This window comes from Phyllostomus hastatus, unplaced genomic scaffold (assembly GCF_019186645.2).
Source record: "Phyllostomus hastatus isolate PE091 unplaced genomic scaffold, TTU_PhHast_1.1 phas_contig_402, whole genome shotgun sequence".
NCBI lineage: Eukaryota > Metazoa > Chordata > Mammalia > Chiroptera > Phyllostomidae > Phyllostomus > Phyllostomus hastatus.
In genome coordinates this window covers 11,522,796-11,539,700 of record NW_025333873.1, presented here as the reverse complement: position 1 = coordinate 11,539,700, position 16,905 = coordinate 11,522,796, and the positions used below count along the sequence as shown (strand labels likewise).

General features: G+C 54.3%; 1 protein-coding gene across 4 annotated transcripts in view; it reads right to left on the bottom strand.

Annotated features, from left to right (window-relative positions):
* The window catches only part of NBAS (NBAS subunit of NRZ tethering complex), a 243,145-nt gene that overhangs the window by 78,355 nt on the left and 147,885 nt on the right, over positions 1–16,905 (bottom strand). For all 4 annotated transcript variants that reach the window (XM_045844418.1, XM_045844421.1, XM_045844420.1 and 1 more), the window contains exons 39-41: positions 12,983–13,059; positions 12,506–12,643; positions 2,373–2,602 (exon numbers count right to left, since the gene is read on the bottom strand). In XM_045844418.1, coding sequence (XP_045700374.1) covers positions 2,373–2,602; positions 12,506–12,643; positions 12,983–13,059 — 445 coding nt within the window. The remainder of the gene's footprint in view (positions 1–2,372; positions 2,603–12,505; positions 12,644–12,982; positions 13,060–16,905) is intronic.

Below are 16,905 nucleotides of genomic sequence, written 5' to 3'. Positions count from 1 at the left end.
GATTATTAGGTCCCTGTCAATCAAAAACTGTTTCTTAAAATACTGATTAGTACCTACATGCGCATGATGGAAGGGAAACTCCTGGGGAACAGAGACCATGAGCAAATCACTCTCCCCATCACGGGAGGCTGAGACACTGCCCGGCACCAGGTACGTGCTCGCCAAGTACTGACAGCGTCCGCATGTGATAAAGTGGGGCGACACCACACTACACGTGACCTCTCCTCGGTGACCCTGACTCGCTGAGAAAGCACTCTCTACAATAAATACACAGACAATAACGGACAGGTACACTGCACCTGCAGGAAACCAGCAGGAGAAAATAAATGGTGATACTGGGTACAACCGAAGACAGCTGTGGAACAGGCGGAAGCAGGTCCTTCAAGGCTTCCCATACGTGGGACACTGAAACGCCACCTCCCAATCAGAACTGCCAGCTCAGAAAGCCTACAGACGCTGGCACATTTTAAACAAGACATCCAAAGATTACTGCGTATTTTTCTAAGCAACAGGTTACAGGGAAGAGTTTATTATATACATTTATCAAAAGCGTGTATCTGTCCTCTTAGGACATCCTTCAAAAGCATATGCCAGCTGGATACACGGAAAAGAAGAAAAAGATAAAAGCCTTAACAAACATAATTGATGATATAGGTATGGCATGTCTTACCTTGTGAACTTTTATTCTGCAAAACAACCCTTTTGTAAGAAAGCATGAGCAGGGCACCAAGGATTGCAAAATGCCCAAAGGAAAAGCTCACTGGACTTGTAACTGAGAAGCCCACATTCAACTTCTGGCTGTGTGACCTTGAACTACTCTTTAAAACTCTCTGATTCTCAAAGTCTTCTTCCAAAAAAAAAGAGGAGGTTCGAATACAAGGGCTCTTTGGTCCCTTTGAAACTGCACATTAAATGATTCTGTGAAATTATGAACCTCGGGGAAGACACAGAGGAAGAAAAAAGAATAGTCCACATTTCTCCCTTTAATTGAGTCCAGCTACAGGTTGTTTCTACTCTCTTTCTTTGATCTCCCTATTCCCGGACTTACTCTAAAGAGAATTCGGAGTGTTTTGTCGTGGGGAGGAAGCTCAGGTTAATATAAAATTATTACAGGGCACCAGGGCTACTCTGCCACTTTCTCTTTAAGGGTAAATCATGATGAAAAGTGGCATACACCACCACCACCCTACCAGGACTGTCCTTGTTACTTTAAAATAACACCAGGAGAGAATAATAATCATTAAATGTAGGCACAGTTTAGACTCGGCTTCGAAGGCTAACAGCCTCCAGTGAAGTGCAAGCACTTCCTTGGGAACCCAGCCAGACAGGCAGTGGTGACCATCTGGTGGCTCCAGTAGGTGAGAGGTCAAGGTTAAGCTCACGGCTGTGATCCTGACCACCTAAACGTGGGCCGGTTACTTCAAGTCCCTGAACCTCAGGTTCTCCAGCTCTAAAACAGGGACGACAACCCCTCCGTCACAGGGCTACTCTGAGGAGTAACAGACGTTTAGGGAGCACCGAACCCCACTCCTAGCCCACGGTAAGCACTCCCCAAGTCCTGGGGTGAAACACTAAACACCTCTACTGAACCACCGCTGTGGGCAAACACGCTCTCCTGCTCTCTGACGTGTCCGCAATTCTCGCTGGGTCCGAACTCACCGGACGAAAACAAAAACCGGAGAGCAGGGCTGAAGCCCTGGGGAACCCCACACGAGAAAAGGAACTCGGCCCGCGGGCCCTCGGCCTGCGCTGCCTCGCCTTCTCCCACAAGGGCCCGCTCGCCTCGTGGGAGCAGTAAGGGGCAAAGCGGGGAGGGCAGCGGCTACTGCCCTCGACGCAGAGGCTGCCGGGGCTGGTCAGTGCTGCTCTGCCCGGGAGCCCGGGAGAGACGAAGGAGCCCTGAACCCCCAGCGCTGGGCCCTTCCTTCCCTCTGGTGTTCGATCAGCTGCGTCGGCCAGGAAAGGGAACTGCCATGAACTTGAAAAGGGAGACTTCCATCCAGGAAAAAAAGGCAATCTTGTTTTTAAATTTCTAGAATAAATTTCACGCTTTTCACCCCTGATCATACCCTGTTCACCTCTAACATGGTAATAATCTTGGAATCAAGCTATCAAAGTCATGTGAATTAAAACAAAAAATAAATTCCCATCCCTAGTATTTAAACCTGCAGGCTCAAGCCGTCACCTGCATCTACGGACCCATTTGGGAAGACACGCCCCTCAGGTGACCAGAGGAGCAGGGAAAGGAAGCCTTGTTCAGAGCCACCGTGCAGGCATGTCCGTCGTCAGAGGCCTGCGGTTAGCAGCCCTGCGAACTCAGCTGGCCCCGTTAGGTTCAGACCCATCCCTCCCGGGACGACAGCAGGCCTTACTCCGCCAGACCGAGGACTGTCTCCTTCTTGTACCGCTCGTCCGAGGCAAAGCGCTGCACGTCCACGCCCCTGCGCAGGCCCCGGAGCACCTGCGCCTGCGTGAGGTCCAGCAGCCGCTCGTTGTAGTAGCCTAGCTGCCTGGTCAGGGAGGCGACGTCCTCGGGCCAGGCGTCCTGTCCACATCGGCTCACGTGGCGGGTGACCATCAGGATGAGCTCTTTAGGGTCGGCCTGGGAGGGACAGAAAACAAGTTGCAGGAAGAAGACAATGTTGTACTACAGGGCACCTGTGCGGCTCTTCACACAGCTGCCGCCAAACGGAGTTTCCCAGATACCCTGGACCTCGGCTGCAGGGGGTGTGGCCTGCAGACCGCAGAGGCAGGATCCCGGGCGGGGTCTGGAAGCAGGTCACCGGACTCCACTCCGCTCTTCTTCCACCGTACACACCCCACCCACGGGATAAAGAACACATTGCTGCCTTTTCGGCTCCCATCAACCTGCATCAGACCTGTTCCCCACTACCTGGTCGTTGACCACAATGTGCCCGGGGAGCAGTCACCACCATCGCTGCCCCTGGGCGAGCTTCCTCGGAAGCATCTGTGTGTTGTCAGCAACAGGGCTGCAGCTCAGCAGCCCCACTGATGCTGCCCGGACGGCTGAGGAGGAGAGTGTTCTCCCCCAGGATGAGCGAGGGGGAGAAAGTCCCTCCCTCGTCCCGGAGCCGTAAACCCTTCGAGCTGCGTAAGGAGGCATCCAACCAATTTCGACTCTGCTGAATGTGGGGCTCAGGGGGTATATTGCTCTCCAGTTCTTAGCAGCTTCTCTGACCAGTAAAATATTCGAACAGAACAAAACCCAGAATCTAACAGCGGACAGGAGAGAGGAGTGATTAACTGGGCACGCTTGTTTATATTCAAGTTGGCTTAGGCGTCAACGAAGTAATGCAGCTCAGCCATGATTTTGGAACTACTTTGGGAACCTAATACTTGAACAACATTGACCCAGTCACTCCCAATTTCTGGGAAAACATAGCATATGTCTTAACATAAGCAAATTTGGGGAAAAAAAACTCCAGAACCTACCTTTGGTTCTCAGAAATGCACCTAGTTACAGTACGCTGTCAGCGTTTCTAACGTGTGAGCTGTTATTTCGAGCTGCACAGGAATGTACCAATGTAGAGTCCATACTACAAACACAGCCTGTGCCCCCCCCCCCCCGCCCCTCGGTGCGAGTAAGGAATGATCTGGGAGTACTGACAAAGTCCAGGTTAAAAAAAACTTAATTTGCAGCAGGTGGAGTTGAGAAAAGGCCAACCATACCAGAATTTTTCCCCCAACTCTAGGCAGACACTGAGTCCTGCCCTGAACACACACAGGTAAGTATCTCAAGTCCCAAACACCTGGGTTTGAAAACTAACTCTCCAAAGTAGGCCACCAAACCACGGTTCAATTCATGCAACCAATATGTCTTTGCATGCCTATTAAATGGCAGGCGATGTACTAAGAAGATGTGACCCTGTCCTCCAAGAATGCCGCCCGGTCGGAGAGAGAGCCCAGCAATGAGAAAACGGTACGTGACAGGATCAGCAAAATTCCAGGGAGACAAGTTCCGGTGCAGGGTACAGAGGATGTGCTAAGTCCCAGGCGGCGAAGACCCAATGGGAAGATGGAGTAAAGAAAGGAATCATCCTGCAGCTGGAGAGTGCTTCGGGAATGACCCGCATGTGGACGGTGCTTCCGGCAGCGGCTTTGGGCAAAGAGGATCCCGGCTCTTGGTGCCTCTACAGCTAACATGGAACCCAACCCTCTCTCTACTCGTTGACCACAGCCCTTGGGGCACCACCCTGCACCAGCGGCCATGGACTCAGCCGCCCACCTACACCCGCTCGGCACCGCAGACGTGCACTGCTACTGCCTGTGGTCCTCTCTCTGCCTCGCGGCAGGGAGAGCAAGCACAAAAGTCCGATGATTAGGGGGCTCTCCTGCAGCTGCTCTCTCGTGCAGCCATGAGTCTGGGGCCCAGCCTTGCACTCCACCAGCAAACCCACGTTCACCAAAACAGTGAAGAAAGCTTTTTTCACCTGCACACTGACCTGAGGCTTCAGGCGAAAGCCCTCGGCCTAAAGCTGTCCAGTGCGCGTTGCAGGAGAGGCTGTGCCCATCCAGCCCACCCGTGAGTGACCCGGGCGCCTCTACCACCCTGCCGCTTCCCAGCCCCCCTCAAGGAACCAGCTGCCTCCAGTCCCCACGGGTTTCTCCAGCTCCTGCTCCACCTTCATTCTCCCTTTTTTGTTTTCTGAAACATCCAGGATTTAATACCTGCACTGGGAAAGTGGCCTACACACACACTCTTCACTTGACCGTAACAGCATCATAGCGTCTGAGGCACAGGCCAAATGCCGTACTCCGTGAATCCGTCTTTGCCAGGGCACAGGCGCAGGTGAGAGGGAGGCCCCTCGCCAGCAGAAGCGGCTTTCAGGTCGGGGGCCCGCATTCCGGCATTCCGGCTCCCTCACTTAGCAGAAACACCGTCCGGGGCAGGCCACTCCCCACCTGTTTCACCGCCTGCGAAAGAGTGTCAACGTGCACACCGCACACTCTCCTCATGGTGTGTGCTGAGGCACCAGTAAAATAAGGTATTTTAAAGCTTGCTTTTCTCCATGGCTAAATGAAAGCAAACTGGGCCCAGCGCTTTCTCTCGGGCAGTTAAGAACGAGTGACTGGGAAGGACATACACACAGACAGATCACGGAGGGCGCCGGAACACACGCGCCACTACACAGCCGCACGCCCAGAACGCTGCGCACGCCGTGGGGGGGGGGGGGCACGAACTCCCTCCGTGGCTCTTGTGGGGCTCAGTTTCTTCAGCTGTGGAACACAGGGGCATCGCCAGACAGTCACCTTCCTACGACTAAAATGCTCTGAATGTGAAAGAATCTAATCACAAAAATAAAGTAAAACCTTGTCAGTCCCCCCAGGGGCAGAACTGGGGAAGTTCTCCGTTCCCCTCATTACCGCCTCCACCAACTATTCAGAACAGATCTCTCTGTTAAAAATACAATTTCAGAGCAAAAAATTCCAGTTAATAGATTCCCACAGTTTAAGCTACTTTAATCTCTTCTCCTTTAGTGAGTAGAAACTGTCCCAGGGGTGTTAACCTCCTGGCGTCTCTGGGCCACACTGGAAGAAGAGTTACCTTGGGCCACACACTAAATACACTGCAACACGTAATCACACAAAAAACCTCATGATGTTTTAAGTAAATGTGTGGTTTTCTGTTGGGCTGCACGCACTGCCATCCTGGGCTGCATGCAGCCCATGGGCCGCAGGCTGGGCACCTCTGGTTTAGCCCCTCCGTGAATAACGTTTATTTCACATTCTTCGAACAGCACGCTTGTTCGCTTCCCCAAGAAAAGTCTCAGGACAAGCACCGACTATTTCAGTCTCCAGCACAGAACAGGCACAGCGCTAAACAAGGTGAGTGGAGCCTCACTCGGCACAGACAGCCCGTGGAACAGGTGTCCGCCAGCATCACCTGTTTCCACGTGTGGGAGAGGTGAGTGGGTTGCCCGAGGCCATTCGGGGTAAGCAGCAGAGCGGGTATGGGACTCCCACGCACAACACCTCCCAGGAACCACGCTCTCATACGTGGGAGGCAGCGAGGGCTCTCTCCTAAAATTACAGCGGCCTTGCCGGCACCGGTGTGGAGGGGGCTCCCACCAAACGTAAGCAGGAGCTGCCATTCGAGTCCTGTACAAACGACCGCCTTTCGAGGACGAGCTGAACGCTGCCATTCCGCAGCGCGCCCAGGCTGACTTTCTGACACACACACTCTTCCTCTCGTCCCCTTTTACACACACTCACACGTGTGTGAGTGCAAGTGAGCACAGCAGACTCTCGGTGTCTTCAGGTTTGTGGGTCATCAAGTATTTGTTAAGGGCATAGAAAGATTTTCAATTACTTCGATTGTGTCAAAACATAGAACTACTGAGGAGGGACAACTCACAGTGTTCCAAGAAAATGGAAACTCAGTTGTGGGGAGAAACCCTGGGACTCATCGTCCCAGCGCCTGGATCACTGGTCCCGCCTCCCGAGCCTCGGGCTCGCTGTCACTCGGAGCGAGGCCGCCCTTCCGTGCAGGGCCCTCGGGAAGGTGAAATGGGCCCGAGTGGATGAGCACGCTGTAAATGCTCCTAGCTCTCCCCAAAACTGTCTTCTCAACACCATCACGACCTCCTCTCCCTTGCTCAAGGAACTTTGTTCGTGATTACTTCCAGTACTCTGTTTAAATTTTAATAAGAATTCGAGCCCTGAGCTTATCACAATTTCCCTCAAAACATTCCGAATCACCCCCACTCACCCCAACCCTCCATCTCATGTACACACTCACTCGCCCCACGAGCGAGCCACGTAAAGTCTCTAAAGCTCCCACTCTCCGGTGCACCCCATCCGAGCCTCGTGCCAGGCCCGGGAGGTCCACAGGAGGCGGCTGTCCCTACGTCGCCGGTGCCACCACAGGCCAATGTCACGGCTGCAGCCCTGAAGGCAGGAGGAAGGCAGATGCCCTGCCTCTCCCCTGAAACCGCCGTTTCTTGTGTAGAGGACATTCAAACCCGTCTCCTTGCTTCCCCAACCTCATGCAACGGCGTGGCCCCTGCATACAAAAGCTATTAGCCTCTAAGTAGCTTTTGAGGGACTTTATAAGTAGTTTCAAAACCTTCCACCCTGAGGATTCAAAGTGATGCTGCAAAACACCACAGGCTGCAAAAACTAATAACATAAAAAGTCATCAAAATTTAAAAGCGAAAGTGTGTAGAATTAAATTACTCTGTTACTTCTCCAAAACTTGGCAATGCAGTTCTTCGAGGGGAGAGGGTGAATAAAATACGGTCTCTTTAAAGAGTACGGTCAAACCCCTGCGACAACAACATATTCGTGAGTATTCATGACAACAGGATGCTCTACGGCTTAGTGACTGCTCACCAGTTAGAGATAATACATCCATTCTGGTCTAATGGTCTCTGTTTCTGGGGAATGCGGCCGGGACAGTTTTAAACAGGTGGTGTGTTTCCCTCTAGGGTTCTAAGCTTGAGATCATTTTGTACTCAGTGTTTTCAGTTAAGTACCTTTAAAAAAAAGACCATTTTAGAAATGGTCTACCATAAAGTTTTGCGTTTCATCCCCTGCTGGGTCTGCTTCTCTGGAATACAAAACGAAAGTATATGTTTCCATTTTAACTGCTTTTATCTTCTGAAAAACGTTCAAAGGGCTGCTCAAAAGAGCAGGCTTCAAGACGCATTTACAGTGATTATAAAGGTATTATATTAGTGAAAAAACAGGGTGCAGAACAAGGTGTATGGCTTAACTCACATTTGTATACAATTGTTATAGAAATAAATACGTGTGTGTGTGTGTGTGTGTGTGTGTGTGTGTGTGTGTGTGTATCCATCAACTATTTCTGGAAGGACAGAAAAGGGAAACGACTTTTTATTGTATACTGTTTTCATCAATTTTTTTGGCCGTGTGTGTATTGTTTTTTTTTTTTTGAACATAAGAATGAGTTAACTAGGACAGACAGTAGACAACACATTTTTTTCCCAACTGACCACTTGGCACGCACCCTTCTGAGTCCCAGACAAGAGAACAGGGGTGGCATGGGCTGCCCCCCAGACCACCCAGGGAGCCGCCCAGGGGCCTGAGTGGGGGGAGGGGAGGCTCAGGATGGGATGCAAGGGCCTTTTATCAGGAAAAAACCCAGCAAGTTGTACCAGTACTTCTATTCACACCACGTAATCCACCTAGACTATCACCCGCCCCCGCAGCGCAGAGTCACGGGGCGGGAAGGGAAAACGTGAAACGCCTGGGGAAGCAGGAACGAGTGGAGCTGACAACGGAGCACAAGCGACGCCGCGACGCCTCACGTGCAGGCCACGGATGGACACTGCTCCGATTCCAGCCTGCATGGGCTTCATCCGAGTTTGCCGCACTTAACGCCAAACTCAGCGGTGCTGTTCCGTGCACAGGGAGATGCTAGAAAGACCCACGTAACGAGCCACGAGGCAGTGGACAGAACACCCCATGCACCTAAAGCACCCCAGTACTGGGCCTTCCGGGTCCCCTCGAATCGGGGGTCGGCGCTCCAAACCGCAGGATGGGAGCTGCGGGCCGTCCGCAGGCACGCAGCCGAAGTGACCCTGAGCCTCTGCACCTGCTCTGTCACTGAGTGTCTCCAGGGGTGGGTCCTGGGGAGGCACAGAGAGACGGGCTCCTGCTCTGAGGAAGATCGCATGGCGAGGAGACGGTGCCTCTCGGCCCCTACAGGAGCCACTCGGAAGGGGGTCCATCTCAGAGCAGCGACCCGGAGGGGGAGCCAAGACGGCCCCACACAGGAGACTCATCTGCTGACGGTGGGGAGGAGGAGGTGTTTCGGCCAGGCACGGCGGTGTGTTCAGGGGGGCAGTATGTTCAGAGAGTCCTTCACTCTGACCAGCTAGAACACAGGCTTCAGAAGAGCTGGTGTCGGGTCATGGCTGGGGGGCCAGGAAGAGCCAGCCAGTCCAGCGAGGGTCTTCCCTGTCACGCACAGGAGCTCAGGCAACGGCACCCAGGAAAACGTCCTGCCGGGAACGGCCCCTCAGACCTGCTGCAGGAGGACACTCGGGTCCCAAACCCAGTGTCCCAGCTCCTCCTGGGACACAGCCGGGGCGGCAGCGTGTCCACCTAAGCAGCAGGCGGAGCCTGGCACCAGGACCGCGCAGCGAGAGGACGAGAGGATGGCACTCTACCAGCGCGACCCTGAGCGAGGCTCTGGGTTTCTCTGAGTCTTGTCCTCTGTGAAGAAATTTCTTCTTCTGCAAAATGGGGCTGGTCGAAGGGTCAGCAACGTGGCAGCATGAATGGGGAGGGCACTTTAGGACCACCAGTGCCTGTGGAGGGCCGGTCTGGTCTCCGTGCTGCCCGCCGACAACTCCCCAAACAAGTCCCCGCGCTGACTGCTGCCGCCACGCCCCTTCCTGGCGCTCTCTCGGCCACAGTGCGGTCTGCTGTGACCGCACTTCCACCCTTTCCCCCGAGTCGGGCAACTCCTCTGGCCTTGAGTTTATACAGTAAAACGTCAGCGCCACCTCACACCCGAGTGCGTGGAAAACGCCACGGTGCGTGTGTCACTGCCACTCGCTGTCTGAGGGCTCTTCCCCCACGAACACGCGTGATGCTGCTCTCGGCCTTTGGTCTTCACTCAAAGGTCGCCTTCTGGACTCGGGTCTCTGCTGAGCCTATTTAAACTGTGCTCTCCAGGCAGACGGAGAGCGCCACACACACACTCCTTATCCCTTAGCGCCCTTATCACCATTAACATAGCACACGCTCTATTTACTCACATTTTCATGGTGCCCTTCCCCAGGAGAACGGAAGTCCTAACAGGACAAGGGTTTTTATACACTTAGTTCACTACTGTTTTCCCAGGACCTAGAGCACTGCCCGGCACGAAGCAGTCGCATGATAAACACCTGATGAAAACACACAGTTCAGTCATCTCATGTGCACCGATGACCTGGTCATCAACCGGCAGTCACCTCCCCAGGGAGCCCACCTCCCCAGGGAGCCCGGTTCCGGCGCCTTCCCTTCCAGGTCCTGAACACGCCCTGGGGCAACCAGTGCACACAGCACACACGCCGGCCTCCAACAGCCCTTCCTCCGCTTGACATGGAAAGTCTACAGATTCGGAATCACAGAGCAGAGTGCTGTGGCCGAGGTAAGGACAGGGCAGTGCCAAGGCACAGGGGGGGCGTCCCACACAGTCTGGGGACACTAGATGGTGGCAGGAATGAGGCACAGGTGAGGTAACACCTGAACCATGTGGCTGAGCAAAGAAACTCGGGGAACATCACAGGCAGAGAGTGCCCCGTGTGTGAGGGCAGGAAGCGGGGTGCACACGGGTGTGCAGAGGTCATGTGGCCGGAGCGAAGGCGGAGGGGGTCGGAGGAGAGGCCGCCCTCAGAGGACATGTGGCATGCAGGAAACCACCCAAGGGCTCGGCCGGCCGGGGGCTCCAGCGAGAGAGAGAGAGAGAGAGAGAGAGAGACTGCTCTGACAGGCACCTGGGGAAGACACAAAGGGACACAAGCGGGGACGGACACTGTTTAGGATGCTGCTGCCGCAGCTAAGATGAGGAGCTCTGGCAGAGGAATGAAGTGAGGGCGCGGACAGAGGGGGAACCGGCTGCAGAGGGCTCCAGCTCTCCCTCCGAGCACATCTGTCTGGAAGACTCTCAGACTGTCTGTGCATCTTGCTGTTTACAAAAATGCCGACTTCTGTTGCGCCTTTCAAACGAACACCCACATGCCCTCCACAGCGCTGACAAGTGGTCCCTGCAGAAGGCGCTGGCCTGGGGCCTGGCCATGTGCCATCTCAGTGCTGTGGGGGACACGCCGGTTCTGTCTGGGGCAGCTGAGGAGAAATCTCCTGCTGAGCATCACCCCTGGGCCACACGGACCTGCTGGCCTGTCCCCGCACTCGGACACAGTGCTGCCCCCTGAGGCACAGACCCTCCACAGCAGTGCCCGGGCCCAGGATGCGACGGGAGCAGGCGTCAGGACTGACACCCCAGGGTGGGAGCGCGGTCTGCCACCCAAGGGCAAGGGAGAGGCAGAGGAGCCCGAGGGACACCTTCACAGAAAAGGACCGTGTGATGGAAAACGGCGACAGGGACAGGAGGTCAAGGGTGGGAATGGACAGACAGGAGTTGAAAGGAAGACCCAGAACTGGGGTGATGGATGGAAATCGAGTCTCAGCGTCTCTCACTCCACAATGCCAAGCTCTGGCCTCCCCTGCGAGCACTCAGGACTGCTGGGTCCCTGAGGGGGTGTGCAGCGCACGAGATCAGGACACGGGACACGCATCCCACCGAGCGAGGGAGCTGCTGGGAACGCAGAGGGAAGCAAGGTGGGCCCGCCACACTTCCAGCCCTCCCCTTGCAACCTTCACCCTGACCCCCTGCACGCTCTGGCGGCCGAAGTCTTCGACGGGGTTTCTCACGGAGTGACCGCGGTGCCTGAGGCAGGAAACCACGTTGGCCAGACGCTGAAGTTGGGACGGAGTCTAGTGGTTCTCGCCGTACTTAGCTCTCTCACTAACCGCATGATTTGGGACTTTCGATTTTTGGTAGGAAGTGATTTGCTATTAGGAAAAACAATAAAAATATACGTTCTATTGGAATTTTCCTCCAAGAGGACTCCTTTCATTCATGTTGGCAGGAGATGACGCTGGAGGTTACGGGCCCCAAAGTGGCTCTGCCGCAAGCTCTCCGGCTTCTGCTGCTTCAGCAGGCGGTGGGCCTCACGTCAGCTGCCCGTCCCCTCGCTCAGCTCCCCTCGTGCATGCACCCCCTCATGCACCCTCTCGTGCACCCCCTCGTGCACCCCTGTGGAGCGGTCTCGTTTGGGTCGCAGCCAGAGCCGAGTTCCCAGAGCTCAGGCGGCATCGCCCTGCCCCCCACCCCCGTGCTCAGTGGGCGTCTAAGGCACACGTGAGGCGCTCGCTGGAGGTAGTGGCAGCAGCTGGTTGACTGAGTGGCTTTTCCGTCCTCTACCTCGGCGAAAGCAGAGTGCAGTGCTCCGCCCCACCTGCAGACAATGTACTTGGAAACTGAAGAGGGCGATGCCCTTTCAGCGCTGGGACCCCAGTCCATGCGGCCCGCTCACAAATCTCAGTCTAACACACCGTGACAACACAATGACTTGCTGGGAAAAATTCGAGTCTGCAACAGGGCCCAGGGCTTTTCGTCAAGCAGAGCTTCACTGCGTGTCACCAGACTTGGCGTTCTGGAGCAGCGAACGCTCGGTGCTGGTGCCCACGTGCGAGCCCCGACGCGAAGGCGAGCAGCGGGCACGCCGACAACGCTCTCTGCCCGCCCTCCGACCCACTGCGGTCACAGAGAGCAAGTGCACGGTTCTAGAAAGAAGCTTCCCCCTGGATAGCCACCTCATCCCCTGCATTCACAGCACACTCGCTCTGTTTCCTCTTTCACGTAAAAGGCAAAGCAGATCGGTAACCCCAAAGAGGTAAGCACGTGTTTGAACTCTTCTAGAACAGCCTGAGCTCTGCGCCCCGCGCGGTGGAGCCCGGGAGGACTCACCCTGTACAGAGGGTGGCACTGGGCGCTGAAGCACGGGGCCAGCTGGGCGTAGATCTGCAGGCTGTAATAGTACGCGGCCAGCTGCAGCGAGAGCGCGGAGCAGGGCTGCTTCTCGAAGCACTTGTTGGCGTCCAGCACCTGGGAGGGGACAGGAGGGGGCGGGCTCAGCTGCAAGGAAGTCGAGGTCATCACCAACCGCCCCCACCTATCAAGTCACTGCTGCAGAATCTTGGTTCAAAGTTTCCAGCAGATCAACTGGATCTCATCTGAAGGCGACAACATTAACATTCAGAAGACACTCTAAAGGCAGATCCCATGCACGTAACAGCAGAGTTAGTTGAAATCAGTATTTCAATGAATGTTGTAGAACTTACTCTCTGGACACTGACCACAGCTGTTTACGTAAAGTAAACCATTGTAATGAACAGCGGGTTTTTAGTTAATTCGTTTTTAAGTCCTTTGTTCGGGTGAACTCACCTGTGGTAAGGCAAGGAGATACGCGAGGGCCAAGGTCATGTCATCTGGCAAAGCGTCGCTTGCTAGCTGCAAGAGAACTGAATACGGGGGAGGGGAAGCGCATTATTTTATGTGAGGATCTGTATGACATTCGCAGGCACTAAGTACCATGTTTTCATGAAATCACGAGATGTGGACAATTAGCTTCAGAAGACTTTTTACGACACTTTCTGAAAGTCCATTCAGCCCCACCTAAGTACAGATCGCATGAAACTATGCTAACTGGTGACCCTGCCTTAACTCAGATGAATGATGCTGTTCCTTAGACATGAGGAAATCCTGTCGGTGTAGCTGCCAAGTCCAAGTGCAAATGGATCAGTGAGGATGGCTTCTCAAAGCTGACCCTTTGATTTAAAGGACCAATTCTAAGCACCCAGGCTGTGCTACAATACTGTGTATACCCACGGCAGCAAAGGTGGAAAATGACCACATAGGTACTAACAATTAGAACAACGAAGTAGCTTTCTGAATGCAAACTTAGGATAAACTGCAATAATGATAATATGGTTCTGTTCCTTCGAAGAACACCCGTCCTTAATCACAATCACCAAAAGAATGCCAGGCTCTTGCTTTGATTATATGTCGTAAGATATCCCAACCAGTAACAGCTTTTCCACAAAGAACAGGGACCTGAGTGACAACTTGTGGAGGCCACAGCTCCGACAAACAAGAGGACGCTGCCCAGGTCTGCGCGTGTGGGCAGTCTGTGCAGACGGGGACACGCTCCATGCACTCGGGCCCGAGGACGAGCCCCAGGCCGCCAGGTGCGATCACGGTGTGAATCCTTTACTTCCAGAGAAAACGGAGTCTCCTGGTCAGCACTGATGAAGGAGAACAGAGTATGAATAATCCCGAGGAAGCGGATTTTAAGGACAAGCCATGCCCTGTTTTTCCAGAAGATTTGCCTTCCGAACTGTGTCTTACTGGGACCACAATGTAAGGCCCTTGTGTAATAATCTGAGCTTGCTGGCAGTCTGGGCAGGGGGGGCGGTGGGGCGGGGGCGGAGGAGTGCAGTAAAATGTTAATTGTCGAATCCTGGGGAAAGGTATATGGCAGTTTACTGTAGAATTTTCTCAATTTCACTGCTTCGAAAATTCTCTTAATAACATATGAGATGAAGAAAAAAGACACAGATCCTCTCTGGTAACTGTGTCCGACGCCCAAGCCCCCGGTCAGGTATTTGTTCGCACGTGGGTCTCCCCAGAGGGCGCTCTGGGCACTGCACCCCTCGTCTGCAGCGCTCACGCAGCGGGTTTCCCGGCCACACAGCGCCAACAGCCTCCCTGCTGCTCCAAGAGCAGAACGGTCACCAGCGTCAAGTAAACCAGCGCCCACGTGTCCCCAGGGTGAAAGGGGGTGAAAGGGAAGGGGTCCTCTCCCTTCCCTAACCCCTAACCCCTAACCCAAACGTAGCTGAAGTCACCTCACGGCATCCTTTTCGCCCCCAACCGGACTGCAGCTCCTTGGTCTCCAGGAGCTGCAGGCCCAGCCCAGGGCCCCTGGCCACCAACGGCTGGGCTGTCCCAGGAAATGCCTGGGGAGCGAGAGCAGCGTCCCCCCTCCACCCTTGGGCGTCAAACCTTTCCGGGCAGCCCTCACGAGGCTCAAGGATCCTTGTGAAGCAGACCTCAAACCCCCACAGACAGGAAGCCTGTCAGCCCTTGGCTCTGCAAGCCATTCAGAGCAACGCCGACAAAATCATCAGCGAGGATCTCAGGCAGACGGAGGCCGCAGGGGCTCGTGGGACCCTCCAGGGGTCGTGCTGGCTACCGACTGGGGCACGGTGATTTTAAGTTGCCATAAAGATACGTTAAAAAAAAAAGAGGCCCGCCCTACCTTTATCAGTGCACATGAGTTTAACTTGCAATGCTGGTTCTCAGCCCTTGAACACAAGGCGCTGGGTGGCAGAAAAGCCACCCAGCCAGACTGGGACGGAATCCGCGAGGGAGCCTGTGAGCACTGGTCTGCGCAGAGCCCGGGTCCCTGGAGAGCAGGCCGGGGTCCGTTCAGTGCCAGGGCTGGCTTCACAGAGGACGCAGCTCGTACCGGCGATTTGGAAATCCTTAGCCATTCAATCATTCGTTTAGCTAAATAATCGATTTTCTTCAGCTAGTCTCCATGAAAACCTTTTCATCTACTTCATTAAAAAAATTCTAAAAAGTAGATCATGTTGGGAAGTGTAATTTGTATGATAACCTACTTCTGAACCAAAATGAAGAATCGCATTTTTACAATTTTTAATTTGGGCCGTTTAGCTTATATAACTCTTCAATTCTGCCAAGTTCCTGACAAATATTTTGTATTATAAAATATTCAAAAGCATCTATTTCAGACATGTTAGCATTACTGATACAAATGTGTCTATGAAAATGCTTCATAAATTAAAAAGCCAAATGTAAATTAAAGGGATCACATTACTAAAATCACCTCTATATTTTTAAAAATTTCATTCTTAATATACACAGTAGGTGCTTTAACATGTTTTTCCCCACTCAATTCAATAACACTTGAAAAGTTTTTTAATACTTTAATGGGCTTGAAGTCTTTCCCCTGGTGGACAGTTCACATCGGAATGTCAGAAAGAGCAACTGGAAGAAGCGCCAGGAGCCGAGGGCTGAGGGCCGGGGGCTGAGGGCCGGGGACACAGGCCACCCCCGCAGTCCGCCGGTCACATGGACCTGCAGAGAGCAGCACGTAGGCACTGGGAACCAGGACCAGAGTCGCCGAGTGCACAGCCGCAGCTCCTGACCACACAGTGACTGTCACACTCGCACTGCACTTGTAGCCTCATCGCAAGAAACGCTGATCGAGCACCTGCCACATAGGAACCCCCGTGTAAGCGTGTGACAACAGCCCGTTAAGAGCGCTGGAAACAGAGACGACCCTCAGGGTTTGACCCCCAAGTGGAAGAGACCAGGCTGCCCGCTGAGAGGCCCAGAGAGCGAGCGTGTCGGAGTCGGAAGAAGAAACACGCCACAGCTGACATATGACGGCCACGGAGAATCTGATGCCTGGAGGGAAACTCCCAAAGGGTCCCGACGGTGGCTTTACAACTCCGTCACCTGAGGGACTCTGCAAGTACCCGGTGCGTGGGCCCCACCTGAGCCTCTGAAAGGAACGGTCTGCAGTGGGTCCCAGGCTTCGCGGCTCTTAAAAGCCCCCTACGGGACTCTAAGGGGACCCAGGACGGGGAACGACAGCAGCGGGCCTTGGCCCAGGGAGCACGGGAACTGGAGGGCGCGAGGTGCAAGGTCACAGCGAGGACGCGGATCGGGCCGGCGCGGCCGAAGAATCGGCGCGCCCCACGGAGGGGCCCTCGCCGTCGCTGGGCCGCGGCAGGGGCAGCAGGGGCAGCGGCAGGGGCAGCGGCAGGGCACCGAGCTGCCGTGCTCACGCCGGAGAGCAGAAGCTGACGTGGAAACACGGAATGCCGTGCCTCTGCTCAGCACCCCGGGGCCCTCGGGAGCGGTCCGGCACAGCGCCTAGCCGGGTGCATGGGCCGCACATCTCCCCAGCCTCCTGTCGCCTCACTGCTTCTCTGGGAGCCAGAATTGCTCGTGAACCCAGAAAAACGTCGATGAAATTGGAAAAAAATAAAGACAAATTTTAAGAAAAGAGAAGCAAGAAGTACTAAAGAAGAATTTAAAGGAGGAATAGCAGTGCATCTATGCTCTTCACATGCTCTCGGTGTCCTTTGTAATTTAACAGCTTATCGAAGGAAAAAAATAATGCAAATGTGCTCATCAGCTGGGAGACAGACCCTGATTTCAGAAATGATGTGCGGTAGAAACACACGCATCTCAGACTGAAGAAAAAACGGTGCACTTAGTGAAAGGGGCACCACTATCCAAGGGGCCCACACAGAGGCTAGGAAAGTGGTCTT